This window comes from Lathyrus oleraceus, chromosome 1 (assembly GCF_024323335.1).
Source record: "Lathyrus oleraceus cultivar Zhongwan6 chromosome 1, CAAS_Psat_ZW6_1.0, whole genome shotgun sequence".
Taxonomy (NCBI): Eukaryota; Viridiplantae; Streptophyta; class Magnoliopsida; order Fabales; family Fabaceae; genus Lathyrus; species Lathyrus oleraceus.
The window spans coordinates 243,976,687-243,991,756 of record NC_066579.1 but is presented as its reverse complement, the minus strand read 5'-3'; the positions used below and the strand labels follow the sequence as shown (position 1 = coordinate 243,991,756).

The 15,070-nt window shown below is 41.1% G+C and overlaps 1 protein-coding gene across 1 annotated transcript; it reads left to right on the top strand.

Annotated features, from left to right (window-relative positions):
• Nucleotides 1-13,119: 13,119 nt before the first annotated feature.
• LOC127101705 (uncharacterized) lies at nucleotides 13,120-14,580 on the top strand. Its single transcript, XM_051039161.1, has one exon. The coding sequence runs from the start codon at nucleotides 13,120-13,122 to the stop codon at nucleotides 14,578-14,580; it is 1,461 nt and encodes a 486-aa protein (XP_050895118.1).
• The last annotated feature ends 490 nt before the right edge of the window (nucleotides 14,581-15,070 follow it).

Genomic DNA, 15,070 nt, shown 5'->3' with positions numbered 1-15,070 from the left:
TTTCTGGGTCCCTACGCTTTCTGTGTCATGAGCTCACCCTGGCCAGGGTTAAGAGCTATGAGGTATCATCCTCATTACCATTTTGATCAGCTTCACCCTGACGTTCAATGTCAGTGGTTAAGAGCTACAGATTACCTCTTACAGTTTGGCTTGTTTGTCGAGGTTGATATGACCCCTCTTGACTAAAGCCCACCCATTGTTTGAGACTCTTGTATGGATATAGTGTGTGATGCTTGTTCACTTGTGTTAGTGTGGTTATTTGCTTTCCTCTTCTCATCTCCATTTCTGTAGGAGTCGTACGATTAACTTTTGAGGAAGTTGAACATATGTAGAGTTTAGACTTGAGTTGACTCGCTTCCAGAGTGAGTTAAGTTCTTGTTAGAGACCTCAGCTTAGGGATATTTGATTGCATGAAAACTATTAGGCTCGAGTCTTAGTCTCCCTATTAGTTTGTTATTTCCCCGGTCGCTGGTTAGGAGAGTGTTTTACCCTTGGTAAGGGGAACTACGTCGCCCTGATTCTCATACCAGATGAGATACGTAGGCAGGAGGTTGTGAGCAATCTCTCCAGGCACCCTTTTTTCTTTGAGTCTCTGTTTGTTCACCCTTTTCTTTGTTTTCGCGTGTGTTCACCTTTATTCTCGAATTGTGTTTACCGTTTCGAGTCTTTTTGCTCACCCTTTTTGCTGGAGTTGGTATGAGTATCCGTTTGTTCAGCGATTATGTGAGTGGTATGTTCATACCTTGGGGGATTTCTTCTGTTATTAGTCGGGGTTCACTAGTTGGGGTTCACTTTGGTTACCTGTTATCTGTTCGGGGTTCATCTTTGGGGTTCATTTGTGACGATTGTTATTCATTTGGGATTCATCTTCGGGGTTCATTTGTGACGATTGTTAGTCAGATTGGGCTTCATCTTCGGGGTTCGTTTGTGATGATTGTTATTCACTTGGGGTTCATCTTTGGGGTTCATTTGCAGTGACTGGTTATACATATTGGGGGGTTTATTCTGGATATTTGGTTACTTTGTTGGGGTTCGTTCTGATAACCTTTCCTTTTGTGTTTGTTGGTTAGCGTTTGTTATTGTTAGGAGTCGGGTGTAAGTCCATGTATTGACATTCTGTTTCCTGTTTTGGTGTTTTCTTTTGACGTCTCAGCGTCCCTTTTTGGTGTCTTGTTTCAACGTGCGTTAGCTGAGCTACGAGTGCTCTGATTCTTCTCTGGATAGAGAAGATACGTAGGCATAGGATGCGATGTCCTAGCGAGCATGCCTCCTGTCCCCCGAACTACGTTGACTCTGATGTTTGTTTCTGACAAACTACGTAGGCCCAGGATGCGACATCCTGCCGAGTCCACTTCCTCCGTCTTCTTTCTCTCCCCCACCTGTTTATCATTCCAGTTTGTGCAGTTTCTTTGAGCAGTTTATTAGCAGTAACCCTTTCTTTTCCTTTGAGCTATCTTTTGAGCGTGGATCCCGTCGAGTACGGCGGACGTGAGGGGTGCTAACACCTTCCCCTTGCGTAACCGACTCTCGTACCTTGTAATCTCTAGTCGTAAGACCGTTCCTTTCCCTTTCTTAGGTTAGTCCTGCGCTCCCTTTCCGTCATAGGATGAATAGCGTCGATGGCGGCTCTGTATTTCCCCGCCGGTTGTTTTTCGCGTTGTGACAAGCGTACCTAGTCAGCTTCGTAGGTTTAACACTATAAAAGCTCACTTGTCATTTCTCTCTTTCTTTTCACGAAAATCTCCATTTTCCATCTAAGTTCATCTTCTTCAACTTCTCTGAAAACGCTTCTTCTTTCCTAAAACCTTAATTTTTCAAAATCTCCAAAACCCATTACAATGTCTTCTGATAAACAACAAAAGCAATCAAAGAATATCAAAGGTGCCAGATCCTCAAAAAGTTCTGCTTCCCAGAACATTCCAACTAGCACAACCATCACTGTTGGGGACCGGGAATACATCACTGCTCCAAAACTTTTAAAAGAACAGAAAGCAATTTTTGCTTCTCAGGTAATGGTTCCTTCCTTACTTTCTGGAAATGCTTTAGGGTTTTTAGGCCCATTAGTATCTAAAGAACATTTAGAAAAATGTGCTTAGTTTTTTCCCTGTCATCATACTACTAAATCCATAGCCAACAAAACCGTTTCCTCTAGAGATAATGAGGATCTAAACCAGAGAGAGGCTTTTCAACTGGATTTTATCACTGATAATTTCAGACCCTTTCGGTCTTGTCCAACTCTAGACAAATCCTATCTAGCTTGGTTAACAAAAGTTGAGAAGAAGAAAGCTTCATTTTGGAAAGAATTGGGTATTTTTGACCTAATCCAGATGTCGAAGTTGGCATTCAGTTACTGTCAGCCTTTATTTTTATCCAACCTATATTTCTGGGATAACACATATAACACTTTTCATCTCCCTTGTGGAATGATGACTCCCACATTTTTCGACGTAGCTGCCATTGTTGGACTTTCTCCGACAGGAGAAACCTTCGACCCCTACCAAGATTGTGAAAACTTGATTAACTTCAACATTAAGAACGCTTCGTTTAGTACTTACGTTAATCTATATCACGCTGATGGGGAAGAAGTTTCTGATATAGAACATATAACATTCTTAGGTCTATGGTTGTCCAAGTTCTTCTTTTGCTGCAAATCTTTACAAGTTGCTAAGAGATTTTTAACGCTCGTTAACCAATTGCATGCGGGTCGAAGAGTGTGTTTGAGTGAACTCTTATTGGCCAGTTTGTACGAAAGTCTAGGATCGGCTAGTGCTAAGCTAAAGGAATATGAAACTGGTACCAATTTATTACTATCTGGGCCTTATTGGCTTCTTCAATTGTGGCTTAATGCCACTTTCGAATCCTGTTTGCTAACACGAGGAAACGTCGAAGAAAATGCCCCAGAGATAATTAATCGAAGCATTGAGGGCACCAGACTCCTTCGACTGACTCTAGCTGATGATGTTGACAAATTACAAACTTCCCTCACCAAATACACCTTGATGTTCTCGAAGCGTCACCATTTCCTTCCTTCGATAGCTCCTTTTTCCAGTCGAACCCATGGTCCTTCCTGGTTTACTGCCTCGCTCGAAGATGCTGTGAAAAATGCCAACACAGATATCGAAGACATATGGCGTGCCTTTCTCCTCCAAAGGTTGCTTGTTTCTAGGATTTTACTAGTAAAGAGCCATGTGTGTCTGTTGGCTTATCAACCTAATTTTGTCTCTCGACAATTTGGGTTGTGTTAACTTATCCCTGTTTCTTTATTCAGAGGAAAGCGCGAGATCTGCTGTGCAGGGACTGAATGGAGCGCTTGAGACATTGCCATCCACAAAGAGTTCCATGCAAATTTTGCTGAATTCCAATTAATACCCTACCAATCGTCGTTCTACTCCACCAATGGTTTTGCCACTTGGTGGACAAATTTCTATTCCCAGAATATGTTTTCTACTACTGAAATCAAAGAACGTCTAACGAAGGCCTTTTCATCTTTGCAGGAAAACGTCCCCAAGGGTAAGCTTACTCATTCTGAAAAAATCCGAGCATTCCAAAAGTACTTTGAAACTGTCTATGACCCAAAGAACCTTGTTGGAACCGTTTGTGATGCAGCGCCAAATTTAAAAGAAAAATTTGAAAAGCAGATTGCCAAAAGAAAATCTCTCAAAGCTGTAAAACCTGAATTGAAATATGATTTGGCCTTTGAGTGCGAACCACCCAAATTTCCAAATTTACCCAGTGCAGATTTTGCTTTGTCATTTTTCCCCCTTACCCAAACTGGTTTACATGTGGGAATATTTTTAATGAACTGAAAAATGACCAACAAAAACCTGCTAAAAGAGTAGTTGCATCCAAACATACCTTAGACAGTTTCAAAGGCTTTCTTCACTTCGACTTAGCTGCAGTGAGAATTACTTCTCCGACATGTGAAGGTGTGGAATGTTTGGATTTCTTGGTTTTACAACTCCCTTTCGTCTTTTAGCCAATCTTTTAAACATTTGCATGTTTCGACTAACTCACATCCTTCTTTAGCCATCGAAAGGAAGGTGGCGAAGAAAGAGAAGCTTGTGGTGAAGGCTAGTTCAAATACTGCTTCCAAGCCAACTACCTCTTCAAGCCAGGGAATGCCTTCTGGTGCTGCTCCAGAAAAAACGAAGAAGAGTTCAAAGGTATTACATCAAATAACTTCTTTGTCTCTTTTGTATTTTTCTAATTATTTATAATTTTATTTTTCAGGGTAGTGGCAAGCCTCATTTGACACCCAAGAAAAGAAAAGCCTCTACTGCTAATATAAATCTTGTCGAAGATGATGAAAAGGATACTCCTCCAACTCCACTCAAGAAAAAACAGAAGATAAATAAGGCAACAGTTGCCCCTTTCCAACCAAATAAACAACAAGGTGTCAAAACCACCATTCTCCCTCCTCTTCCAAAGAAAACTCCATCCCAGCCTTCTGGTGGCGCAGCGCTGGAGCATATTGGGAGCAAAGCCTCCGACCCTGAGGCTCAACAAGTATACTTTGACCTTAAGTGTTTTATTTTTCGACAAACTCATACTTTATTCTAACACTTTATTTTTAGGACAAAGCCACCACTCCCTCATTTCTACTGCCAATCAAAGTGATCCTTCGAGCGGCATGAATCCATCTCCTCCTCCGACAATCAGTGGTGTTATCTAAAACAAAGGCTCTTCGACTGGAGCTCAAAATCTTGAAGCAGATAACGCTCAGAACGAAGAAGAAACCTCTTCTCCTGGTGAAGATGGTAAAAGAGATTCGAAGCACATTGACGAGAAGGACTCAACAGGGAAAGAAGATTCTGAGGATACTCCTAGTAATTCTCCTGCCAGAGTTGCGTTCCCTTCAGATGATGCTGATGAGGATGATCAGGATTCAAATGAGATTGAGGGGTATTTTCAGGAAGATGAAGACATGAATGTGGGAGAAGCTGATACTGAGGGAAATCAAACTGGAACTGGTAATGCCAGCGTTGACACGGTCCCAAATCGAACTAAAGTTCGACCATCCATCACCCAGACTTCACCTATACCACTTAATGATGGCTCAAAGAGAGTCTTCTTCAGAGCAAAGTATTTCTGGAGCTTCGACCCATTCTGGTGCTAGAAGGCAGTTTTTGATGTAAATCTCTTTGACGAATTAAGGAATAATGTGGGAGCGAGCTTTAGCATAAAGAAGCTGATAAGCAAGATTAACATCACTGCTTGCCCCACTGATGTAGGTGAAGCCCTTATTGATGTTCAGAACCTCATTGACCAAGTGTGTGCTGAATATCATAGGGAGGTGGATGCCAAAGCTAAGCTTCTATCAACTGAAAAAGCTCAAGCCACTGAGTTTGACAATGCCCTTCGAACTTCACAAGCTTCTGAGGAGTTAGTCGCTTCCAGAAAATCAGCCCAAGCAGAGTTCGACACTTACACTGCTTTGATACGTCTTTGGGAATCTCATATTGCAGAATTGCAGAAGAAGATTTCTGACGCTAAGGTGGAACAGGCTGCTATCCAAGGCTTGGATAGTACTGAAGCTGATGATCTGGCAAAGCAAAGCGTAGATCATGTCGAAAAGGATATGGCTATGAATGAAGATATTGCACGCCTCAGAGGGGTTCAAGTGGCTGTTCAGTATAAGATTGGTTTGGCGAATAAAAAATATGATCGGATGAGGGCCATCATTCCTTTTTGATTTCCTCCCGTATTTGCTTTATTCGACTCTTGTTTACTTGTAACTTGATTAAGACGAAAGCCATTTTGGCATATATTTGGAGTTTAAATATCTTCACCATTTTGGCTATGATAGTTCTTTACTTACTATGCTATTGTGATTCTAACTTCGTGCATAAATGGTTTATACTTCTTTAAGTATTTTCCATTTACTTTTAGGATTCTTCGATCCTCTGTTAGTTCTTCTATTTCGTATGCATTGTTTGAAAAGGCTTTTAAAATTTGAAAAGGTCCTTCATAATATGGAGACCATTTTCCTAATGCCTTATTCTTTCGATCCATATGTAATATAACTTTCTAAACTAAATCATTCATAGTGAAGGTTTTACCTTTGACCCTCTTATTCTATGCCCTTGCTACCCTCTCCTTCTGTCTTCTTAATACTTCTAACGCATGCAACCTTTCTTCGTCCAAATCCACCAGCTCATTTATCATCATTTCCCAGTATAAGTCAGATGGAATTTCTCCTTATCTTTGGATTCTCACTGATTGCAAGTAGATTTCGACAGGTAATATTGCATCATGTCCAAATGTAAGCTGAAAAGGTGTAGTGTTAGTGGCTTCTTTAGGGGAGGTTCGACAAGCCCAAAGCGCTTAGTCTAAATTTTTGTGCCAATTTTTTGGCTTTTTTCCTACATGCTTTTTTATTAAACCAATTATTACTTTATTGGCTGCTTCAACTTTCCCATTGGCTTGAGCATAATAGGGTGTGGATGTTAACAGTTTGAAACCCATTTCTTTGCAAACTCTTGCATCTTTCGACCAGTAAAAACTGATCCTTGATCTGTTGTTATACTTTCTAGGATTCCAAATCTGTATAAAATTTGCCTTTGAATGAATTCGATAACAGTTTCTTGATCTACATTTACTAAAGGTACTGCTTCGACCCATTTAGTGAAATAGTCAATTCCTACAAGTATGTATCTTTGACCTTTGGATGAATTGGGTCTAATTTCCCCAATTAGATCTAATGCCCATCCTCCAAAAGGCCAAGGCTTAATAATTGTATGAAGCTCACTTGCAGGAGCATGTTGAATTCCTGCATGTATTTGACATTCTTGGCAACCCTTAGCAAACTCGATACAATCTTTTAACATGGTGGGCCAATACATTCCATATCTGAAAAGCAACCATTTCATCTTATGGCCTGCCTGGTGTGCTCCACAAGTTCCACTATGTACACTAGATAATGCCAAGTAAGCTTCGCTTTCTCCTAAGCATTTCAACAGGATCCCTTCAGGGGTTTTCTTGAATAATTCATTCCCTATCAACACATAAGATAAAGCCCTGTACTTGGTTTTTCTTTCTGTATATGTCGAAGGATCCTTAAGATAATTAATAATTGGATTCCTCCAATCTGTATCTATTAAGGTATCAATGGCCAATACTTAAAACTCCTCTTTGTTGGCATATCCTAACTGGGTGCTTTCCAAATCTGTCGGAGACAATCTGGAAGCCATTGCCTTTCCTCTTACTTCGACAAGTTCTTCTAGCTTCTCTTTTGAAATTCTATATCCTGAAGCTATTTGTGCTAAGTCATTAGCCTCTTGGTTTTTTATTCTAGGGACGTGTTTTATGTCGATGTATTCGAATTTTTTGAGTAACCTATTTGCAATGACGAAGTACATAATCAAATTTTCTTTTATACATTTGTACTCCTTCGTCAGTTGCTTGATTACTAATTCTGAGTCTCCTTTAATTTCGACCCTAGTTGCCCCCAATTCCAACAAAGCCTCAAGTCCTGCAATAAGGGCTTCATATTCTGCTTCGTTGTTAGAACAAAGGGGACCTTCAATTGTATATTTGAGTTTTGTTGGAATTTCTTCAGGAGAAATTAAAATTATCCCAACCCCACTTCCATCCTTATGAGTGGAACCGTCGAAGAATAATTTCCAAGGTTTCAACTCAACTTGAAGTTGAGGATTTTCGACCACTGCATGGTCTACAATAAAGTCTGATACTATTTGTCCCTTCATTGCCCTTAAAGGCATAATGGTTAAAGAGTATTCAGTGAATGCTAAAGCCCATTTTCCAATTCGACTGTGCATTATTGGCTTATATAACATATACTTGATGACATCAAAATATGAAGAGACGTGTAAATCAATAGGTTTTATATAATACTTGAGTTTAGTACAAGAGAAATGCAAACAAAGACACAACTTTTCTATTGAAGTGTATCTAGTTTCTGCATCATTTAAAACCCTACTAAGATAATAAATGGCTCTTTCGACGCCATCTTCATTCTCTTGCGCCAACATGCTACCCATGGTAGTGTCGGAAGCTGATATATACAGTCTCATAGGCTTCTTTCCACATGGTGGTGCCAAGATAGGAGGATTCAACAGATAATGTTTGATCTTGTCGAATGCCTTTTGATGTCCGTCATTCCATTCGAACTTCCCTTGTTTCAGGCGCAGAAGGGGAGAGAAGGCTTGAGTTCGACCACTTAAATTCAAAATGAATCTTCTTAGGAAGTTTATCTTTCCTAATAATGATTGCAATTCTTTCTTGGTTGATGGTGCTTTGGTCTCCATAATAGCCTTCGTCTTGTTCTGATTGATTTATATCCCCTTTTTGTGGACCACAAAACCCAGAAAATCTCCAGCCTGCACAAAGAATGCACACTTGAGAGGATTCATTTTTAAGCCATGTTTTCTCATTCTTTCGAATGATTGGCTGAGATGGGTTAGATGATCTTCATCTGATGTATATTTTATCATAATGTCATCTATGTACACTTGCATAAATGTCTCTATATAATCATGGAATATAGAATTCATTGCTCGCTGGTATGTTGCCCCAGCATTTTTAGGCCAAAAGGCATAACTATCCACTCATAAGTACCTATTGCCCCTGGACATCGAAAAGCTGTTTTAGAAACATCCTCTTCTGCAATGAAAATTTGGTTATAGCCAGAATATCCATTAAGCATGCTGAGATATTCATAGCCCGCGGCTGAGTCAACCAGCATCTCTGCCACAGGCATTGGATACTCATCTTTAGGAGTTGCTGCATTTAGATCACGAAAATCTATACATACTCGCAAAGAGCCATTTTTCTTGATAACATGCACTATATTTGCAATCCAATCGACATACCTTGTGGTCCTGATGAAATTGCAACGAAGAAGTCTTTCGACCTCTTTTTTGATCTTTGAGAGGATTTCTGGGGAGAATCTTCTTGGAGTCTGCTTGATGGGCTTCTTGCCATCCTTGAATGGCAGCTTTAATTCGACCAAGTCCCTCTTCAAACCAGGCATCTCGTCATAATCCCAAGCGAAGCAATCTTTGTTTTTTCTTAGCAATTCAATGACTCTCACTTTCAACTCGGGGTCCAGTTTAGCGTTGATGTAGGTAATTCTTTTTGCACTTCCATTTCCGAGATCAATCTCTTCAAGAGGATCTTGCACTAACATCTTTGCACTTGAAGTTACTGGATCTTTTTCAAATCCCAGAGGCTCTTCGTCGTAGATGGCATCTAACCTCTGCTCTGTTGGTTCCATAGGTACTTGTTCGTCAGGGGTTTTTGGTTTAGAGTACTCCCCAAGTCTTGTATTATAGATTTCACCATATGTGGCTTTGTTAGCCATGTTTGTTATCTTGGCTTCGAGACCCGCTTGTCTTTTGTTCTCAGCCATGTAGGCCGAAATCCTTTCGAGAAAAGAAGACTCAGTCATAGTACATGTCTTCATCCCAGCCTGTTGGCCGTATGTCAGATGATTCCCCTTCTTCTGGGTCTCCCATAATCTCCTTATCCCACTGAAAGCCATTTGGGTGGAGAGTCAAGAAGTACAAGGCATTTTTATTTGGGTCGTATCCTTCTTCTGCGGGGTAGCATGGTCCTATGTGAGCCAAGTTCATGTCGAAGTTTCTCTTGTCCACATGGTTTACTTCTACCATGAAGCAACTTTGGTCAGCTTCGACATTCTCTACCACACCATCTTCTCTCCAGATGGATATTCTCTGATGCATGGTCGAAGGGACTGCCCCTATTCCATGTATCCATTCTCTCCCTAGTAGTAAGTTGTGATTTGCTTTTGCAGGTATTACAATAAACATCGTTGGTCTTGTGATTGACCCAACAGTCAGGTCCACTTGTATGACGCCCAGCGTCTGTCCTATCTTACCCTTATAATTTGAGAATACCATGTTGTGAGGTTTGACATTAGTGTCGAACATACCTATCTTTTTAAACATGAATTGGGGCATCAAATTGACTGTTTCTCCTTCGTCCACTAAGACTTTATTCATTCCCACATGTCCAACTTTGGCCCTAATGTATAGGGGCTTGAGGTGACTCTGCATCCCCTGGTGAGGCCTTTCGAAAATAGCGTTCTGCTCTTCGACAGTGCCACTGTTCAAAACATAGTAACATATTGGTTGATGCTTCGCCATCTCCGCAACATTCACTTCCTCATTATCTTCAACCTCTGTTTCCTGGTTATATTCGTACGACAGGACTGAGACTACGTTGCAATTCATATTAACATAAGACACTCCGTCGGGCTCGAAGTCGTCAGTGAGCATTTCCTCCTCTCTTACTTGTTCCTTTTGAAACTTCTGACTTATGTTTTCATCTGGAAACAACTTCCTTCCTACGGATGGTTTGGTCGAATCCATGACATTTGGGGGAACCTTGACGCTGCTGGATTCTCCAGTCTCTTTTAGGTTCATCTCTCTTTCTGCCTTCCTCATCCTCTGATGTATTCTCCACTGGGATCTTGACATAGGATTTTTTCCTTTGTAATTTTCTAGCCTGATAGCCTCTCTCTTGGACGCCTGAAATTGTTTTCTGTACGCCCAAGAGGTTCTTCCTCCATCCTCGAAACTTCTCCACTTTCCTTTCTTTGGTCCCGCCTGAGTCCATTTGTCCTCAGGGACTTCTGCTGGAAGTTTGAACATAACTCTTTTCGCCCTTGAGTGAGGGCTATCTGGCCTCCTAGGCGCTCCCCTCTTGTCGAAGCTGTACATGTTTGGGTTACCTCCATGTCCATCCCAACCTTGGTCATATGGGATTCTTTCGAATGCATCGGCTAATTCTCTGTTGTACACTGCCCCAAACCTGGGACACATCAAGCATTCTGTTTCATATTTGTAGCAACGCACAATAAAACCAAAAAGGCTTTCTCCTGGCGTGGGATACACCTTCTGTAATTGGCTTTCCTTCCTCCAATTTCTCTTGGTCTTCGTTCGTTGCCATCTCTCGTAATCCTCAACCACCCTTCGAGATATCCTGATGTTGCATCTTGGGCACAACAACATGTCAGCATTCTTTTTGTGACATCTCCAGAGATATTCACGTAGGCTTTCGTTGGCTTTAGGATAACCAAACTTCATCCCTTCTTGTTCCATCTTCAAACATTCCTCCACTTCCTCCATTTCTTGGGGGGGGGGGGGGGGGGGTTGCTTCAGATCTACCATGTTGACACCTAGACTGGCGCCATCAGTGATTGAAATTTCCTCGAATTTATTTCTTAGGCCCTCAGTAGCCTTGGTTGCTTTCCCCTTGAGACCTTCAGTGGCCCTTGGTTCGACGTTAGCAACCTGTTTACCTTTGACAGAGATTCCAAAGGAAACATCGTTACTTAGGCCATCAGTAGCCTACTTTCCATCCAGCGTATAGCCTCTAGTTCTTGTTGCTTTTACAGCCTCCACTTCCCCTACATCAATCATGTTTATTTTGACAGGTTCAACATAGTTTGTCTCAGCAATGTTGAGGGGATCAGTATCAACCTTCATCTGGTTTTTCCCTTTGTCAGCGAACTTGAGGCGGCCATCCCTGATTGCATTCTGAATAAGATCCCTGACAAGAAAGCATTGTGAAGTTTTATGGCCTAAAAAATTGTGATATTTACAGAAGCCTATTTTCTTTCATTGTTCTAACGGAGGAATTTTGGTATTAGGAGGCACTATCATTTGGCCATCTTTTACTAATAAATCGAAGATCTCGTCACATTTGGTAACATCAAATGTGTAAGTCTTTTTGGGAAATCTATCATTCTTTTTCAGTTTCGACAGGGTTTCTGCCATTCAAAGGTGTAAGTAATTTGCAGGCATAGGGTGGTGCTTCTTTTAATTCAGCCAAATCTACTTCGAATTCCTCAAGACTATAAGGATCTTCAGCGATTTCAGACTCTCCGTTTTCGAATTCGACATAAGCAACCCTCTCTTTCTTATAATTCTTATTCGCTTTGGCCTTTTCAGATTTTAAGCGTTCGACCTGTCGAACCCTATCTGCTAATTGGGCCATGTCTCTTAGATGCTAGGTATCTAACTTTTTCCTGATGGTATAGTCTAAACCTCCAGCGGCCATTTCGACCAACTCGTGTTTAGGCACTATTGTAAAGCATCTAGATTTCAACAAACGGAACCTATTTAGATAATCATCTATAGGTTCGGTGAATTTTCTTTTGATGCTGGCTAACTCCTTAAGACTTATCTTAGTTTGGCCCATGTAGAATTGTTCATGAAACAATCTTTCTAACTAGGGCCAAGCATCTATGGAATTTGGTGGAAAAGTTGTAAACCACGTGAAGGCGTTCTTTGTTAAAGAACTAGGGAAATATTTCATCCTTAGGTTCTCACTATTCGCCAAATCCCCTGCCTCAATCATGTATCTAGCTATGTGCTCTATAGTGGATTCACTAGTATCCCCTAAGAATTTGGTGAACTTAGGGATTTTACAACCCCTTGGTAATTCTGTTTGTAGGAGATATTCTGAGAAAGGAGCGGAATAATTTGGCCGTCGAAGTCCTGTATTCAGACCATTCTGGGCCATGATTCTCTCTATCATACTGGTTAAGTCATTTTCCATCATGTTTTCCCGCCTGACCCTATGAATTACTTCGTCTGCATCCCGGTCTCTATTAACCATTATCACTCTCCTAGGTTGTTCTTCAGGGACTTCCCGTCGAATTGGTTGTTGTTCCAATCTTGCCCAAATGACTCTTTCGTCAGGGGCTTGCCTTTATGGTCGAACCTGATCTATCGTTGGTTCTTCTCCCTGGATTATAACCTGGTTTGGCCTGCGTCGAACAACAGATTATGGGGCGCCTAGGAAATCTGCTATGCGTCCCATCTGCGCTGACAGTTGTTGGTATGTTTGGGCATTGTTAGTGTTAGTCCTATTCACATTCTGTATTAAGGGAGAAAAAAAGGTATTAATTTCTCTGGCCAGAACTCCTAGACTCTACCTACCTTGATACTCATGTTGTGTCGAACTTTTGAACCTGCAACAAATGGAAGATACAGATTATTCAGAACATATCAGAGTTTTGAATCTATGTGACTTATATCATCCCATCATTACATTATCATTCATCATGACAAATTCTTTGCATATGCATTTCTTTTCCAGGAATCCAAGAGTCCAGTTTGTTGACTAAGCATGAATCCCGAGAGAAAGAACATTCACAATTACAAATTTGTGGAACCTCAGTTGGCTGCCTTGAGAGGACTAGGGGCACGTCTAGATCTTGGACACAAAGACGATTTCAAGACGTCCTATGGCAACCTTTTGGGCATCCTGAACACCGAAGTCAATACCACTGTTGTGCACACTCTGGTGCAATTCTACGATCCTTCGCTGAGATGCTTTACATTCCAATATTACCAGTTGGCACCCACATTCGAAGAGTATTCACACATTCTGGGTATTAGGATCAAGAACCAGGTGCCTTATGTTCGCACTAAGGAACTTCCCAAATATCAAGACCTTGCTGAAGCTCTCCACATAGGGAAGAAGGAAGTGGAACTGAACTTGAAACCTAAAGGTAGAATTCATGGCTTCACCTCAAAGTTTCTAGTGGACAAAGTTATTACCTTCTCCGAAGCTGGAAGTTGGACGAATTTCAATGCCAATCTAGCTCTACTAATCTATGGGATCGTACTACTTTCGAACATGGAAGAATTCGTAGATATGGCTACTATTCACATCTTCCTAACTCATAATCCTATTACCACTCTTCTTGATGATACTTACTACTCCATCCATGTGAGGACCCAGAAGAAGAAAGGAACCATCGTCTTCTGTAATCGTTTGTTGTATAAATGGTTTATTTTGCAAATACCTAGAAAAGGCCCTTTTGTTGAAAATAAAGACAACTTGAAGTGGTCCCAACGGATCATGTCCTTGAACGTCGAAGACATCTCTTGGTATTCTCGAATCTACAACAACGTCAAGATCATCCTCAACTATGGTGATTTTCCTAACGTACCTCTTGGTACGAAAAGGGGAATCAATTACAATCCGAGGTTGGCATTACGACAGTTGGGATACCCCATGGTAGACAAGCCTGATCTCAAGGGTGTGGAAGGTTTCATCTTGTATGAAGGGATTGAAGATCCAGATTTAGTCAAGAAGATCGTCAAGGCTTGGGGAGCAATTAGTACTCAAGGGAGAGCAAAAATAGGTAAGAAGAATTGCATATCCAAGGAAGCTTACGCCAAATGGGTAAAAGACAAAGTTGGGGAGATTTTGCTGCCATTTTCGCCTGAACCATCCATGAGCGTCAAGCCTCTTGAGCTTATAATCCATCAAACTTCTAAAGTCGATGAATTGAAAAGAGTTATCAAATCCCTAGTGAGAGAGAATGTTGATCTCAAATATAGACTTGGTAAGATCTTCTTGGAGAAAGAAACTTTGAAGTTCAATTTGAATCAAAAAAGAGATAGGGTGCGTCAAGTAGATGATGAGGTGCAAACAGAGGTATTCAAAAGAATCAAAGTGGGTGACACACTCAAGGGAACTTATTCCAGTTTGACAGCCAAAAAGAAACAGGTAGCCGAGACTCAATACCAGGCTTGCAAAGCGGAGCTTAATTACAAAGAACAGGCCAAGAAGCTCTGAAGTCTTCTAGAAGCTTGTAGGAAAGAGCTGAAGGATGAGCAAAGCCGTACAAAGCAGCTAGAAGTCACTCTCCGGCAGAATCAATATGAGCTAAACCAGCGACTTGAGGAGATCCGTGAGCTAAAAGAGCAATCACACAAGAACCTGGAAGATACCAGCCTACTCCCACAAGTGAATGGACATCTTGAAGATCTCCCCAACCAGGAGAAAACAGTTGTGAGAAGCATTTCAAGCGAACCTGATCACGACCTACCATCTGAAGGGAGTACAATGTTGGGAAAATGGGGTGCATGCTTGTCCTCGAATTCTCAGACTTATTACGAGGAGCTATTGTCAAGATGTTTTTGAATGTTGCTCTTTAATCTTGATTTGCAATTCACTCTTGTTTCTAGGGTCGATGTTGAGACTCTTGTAGCCCAGTGAGCAGCTCATTGATATGTACTTGTATTCCACTTTCTTGATATATGAATAAAAGAGTTTCTTTGATATT

What these genes read in the sequence shown, in the direction of transcription:
- LOC127101705 (XM_051039161.1), top strand. Translation starts at nt 13,120, where the DNA reads ATGAATCCCGAGAGAAAGAACATTCACAATTACAAATTTGTGGAACCT.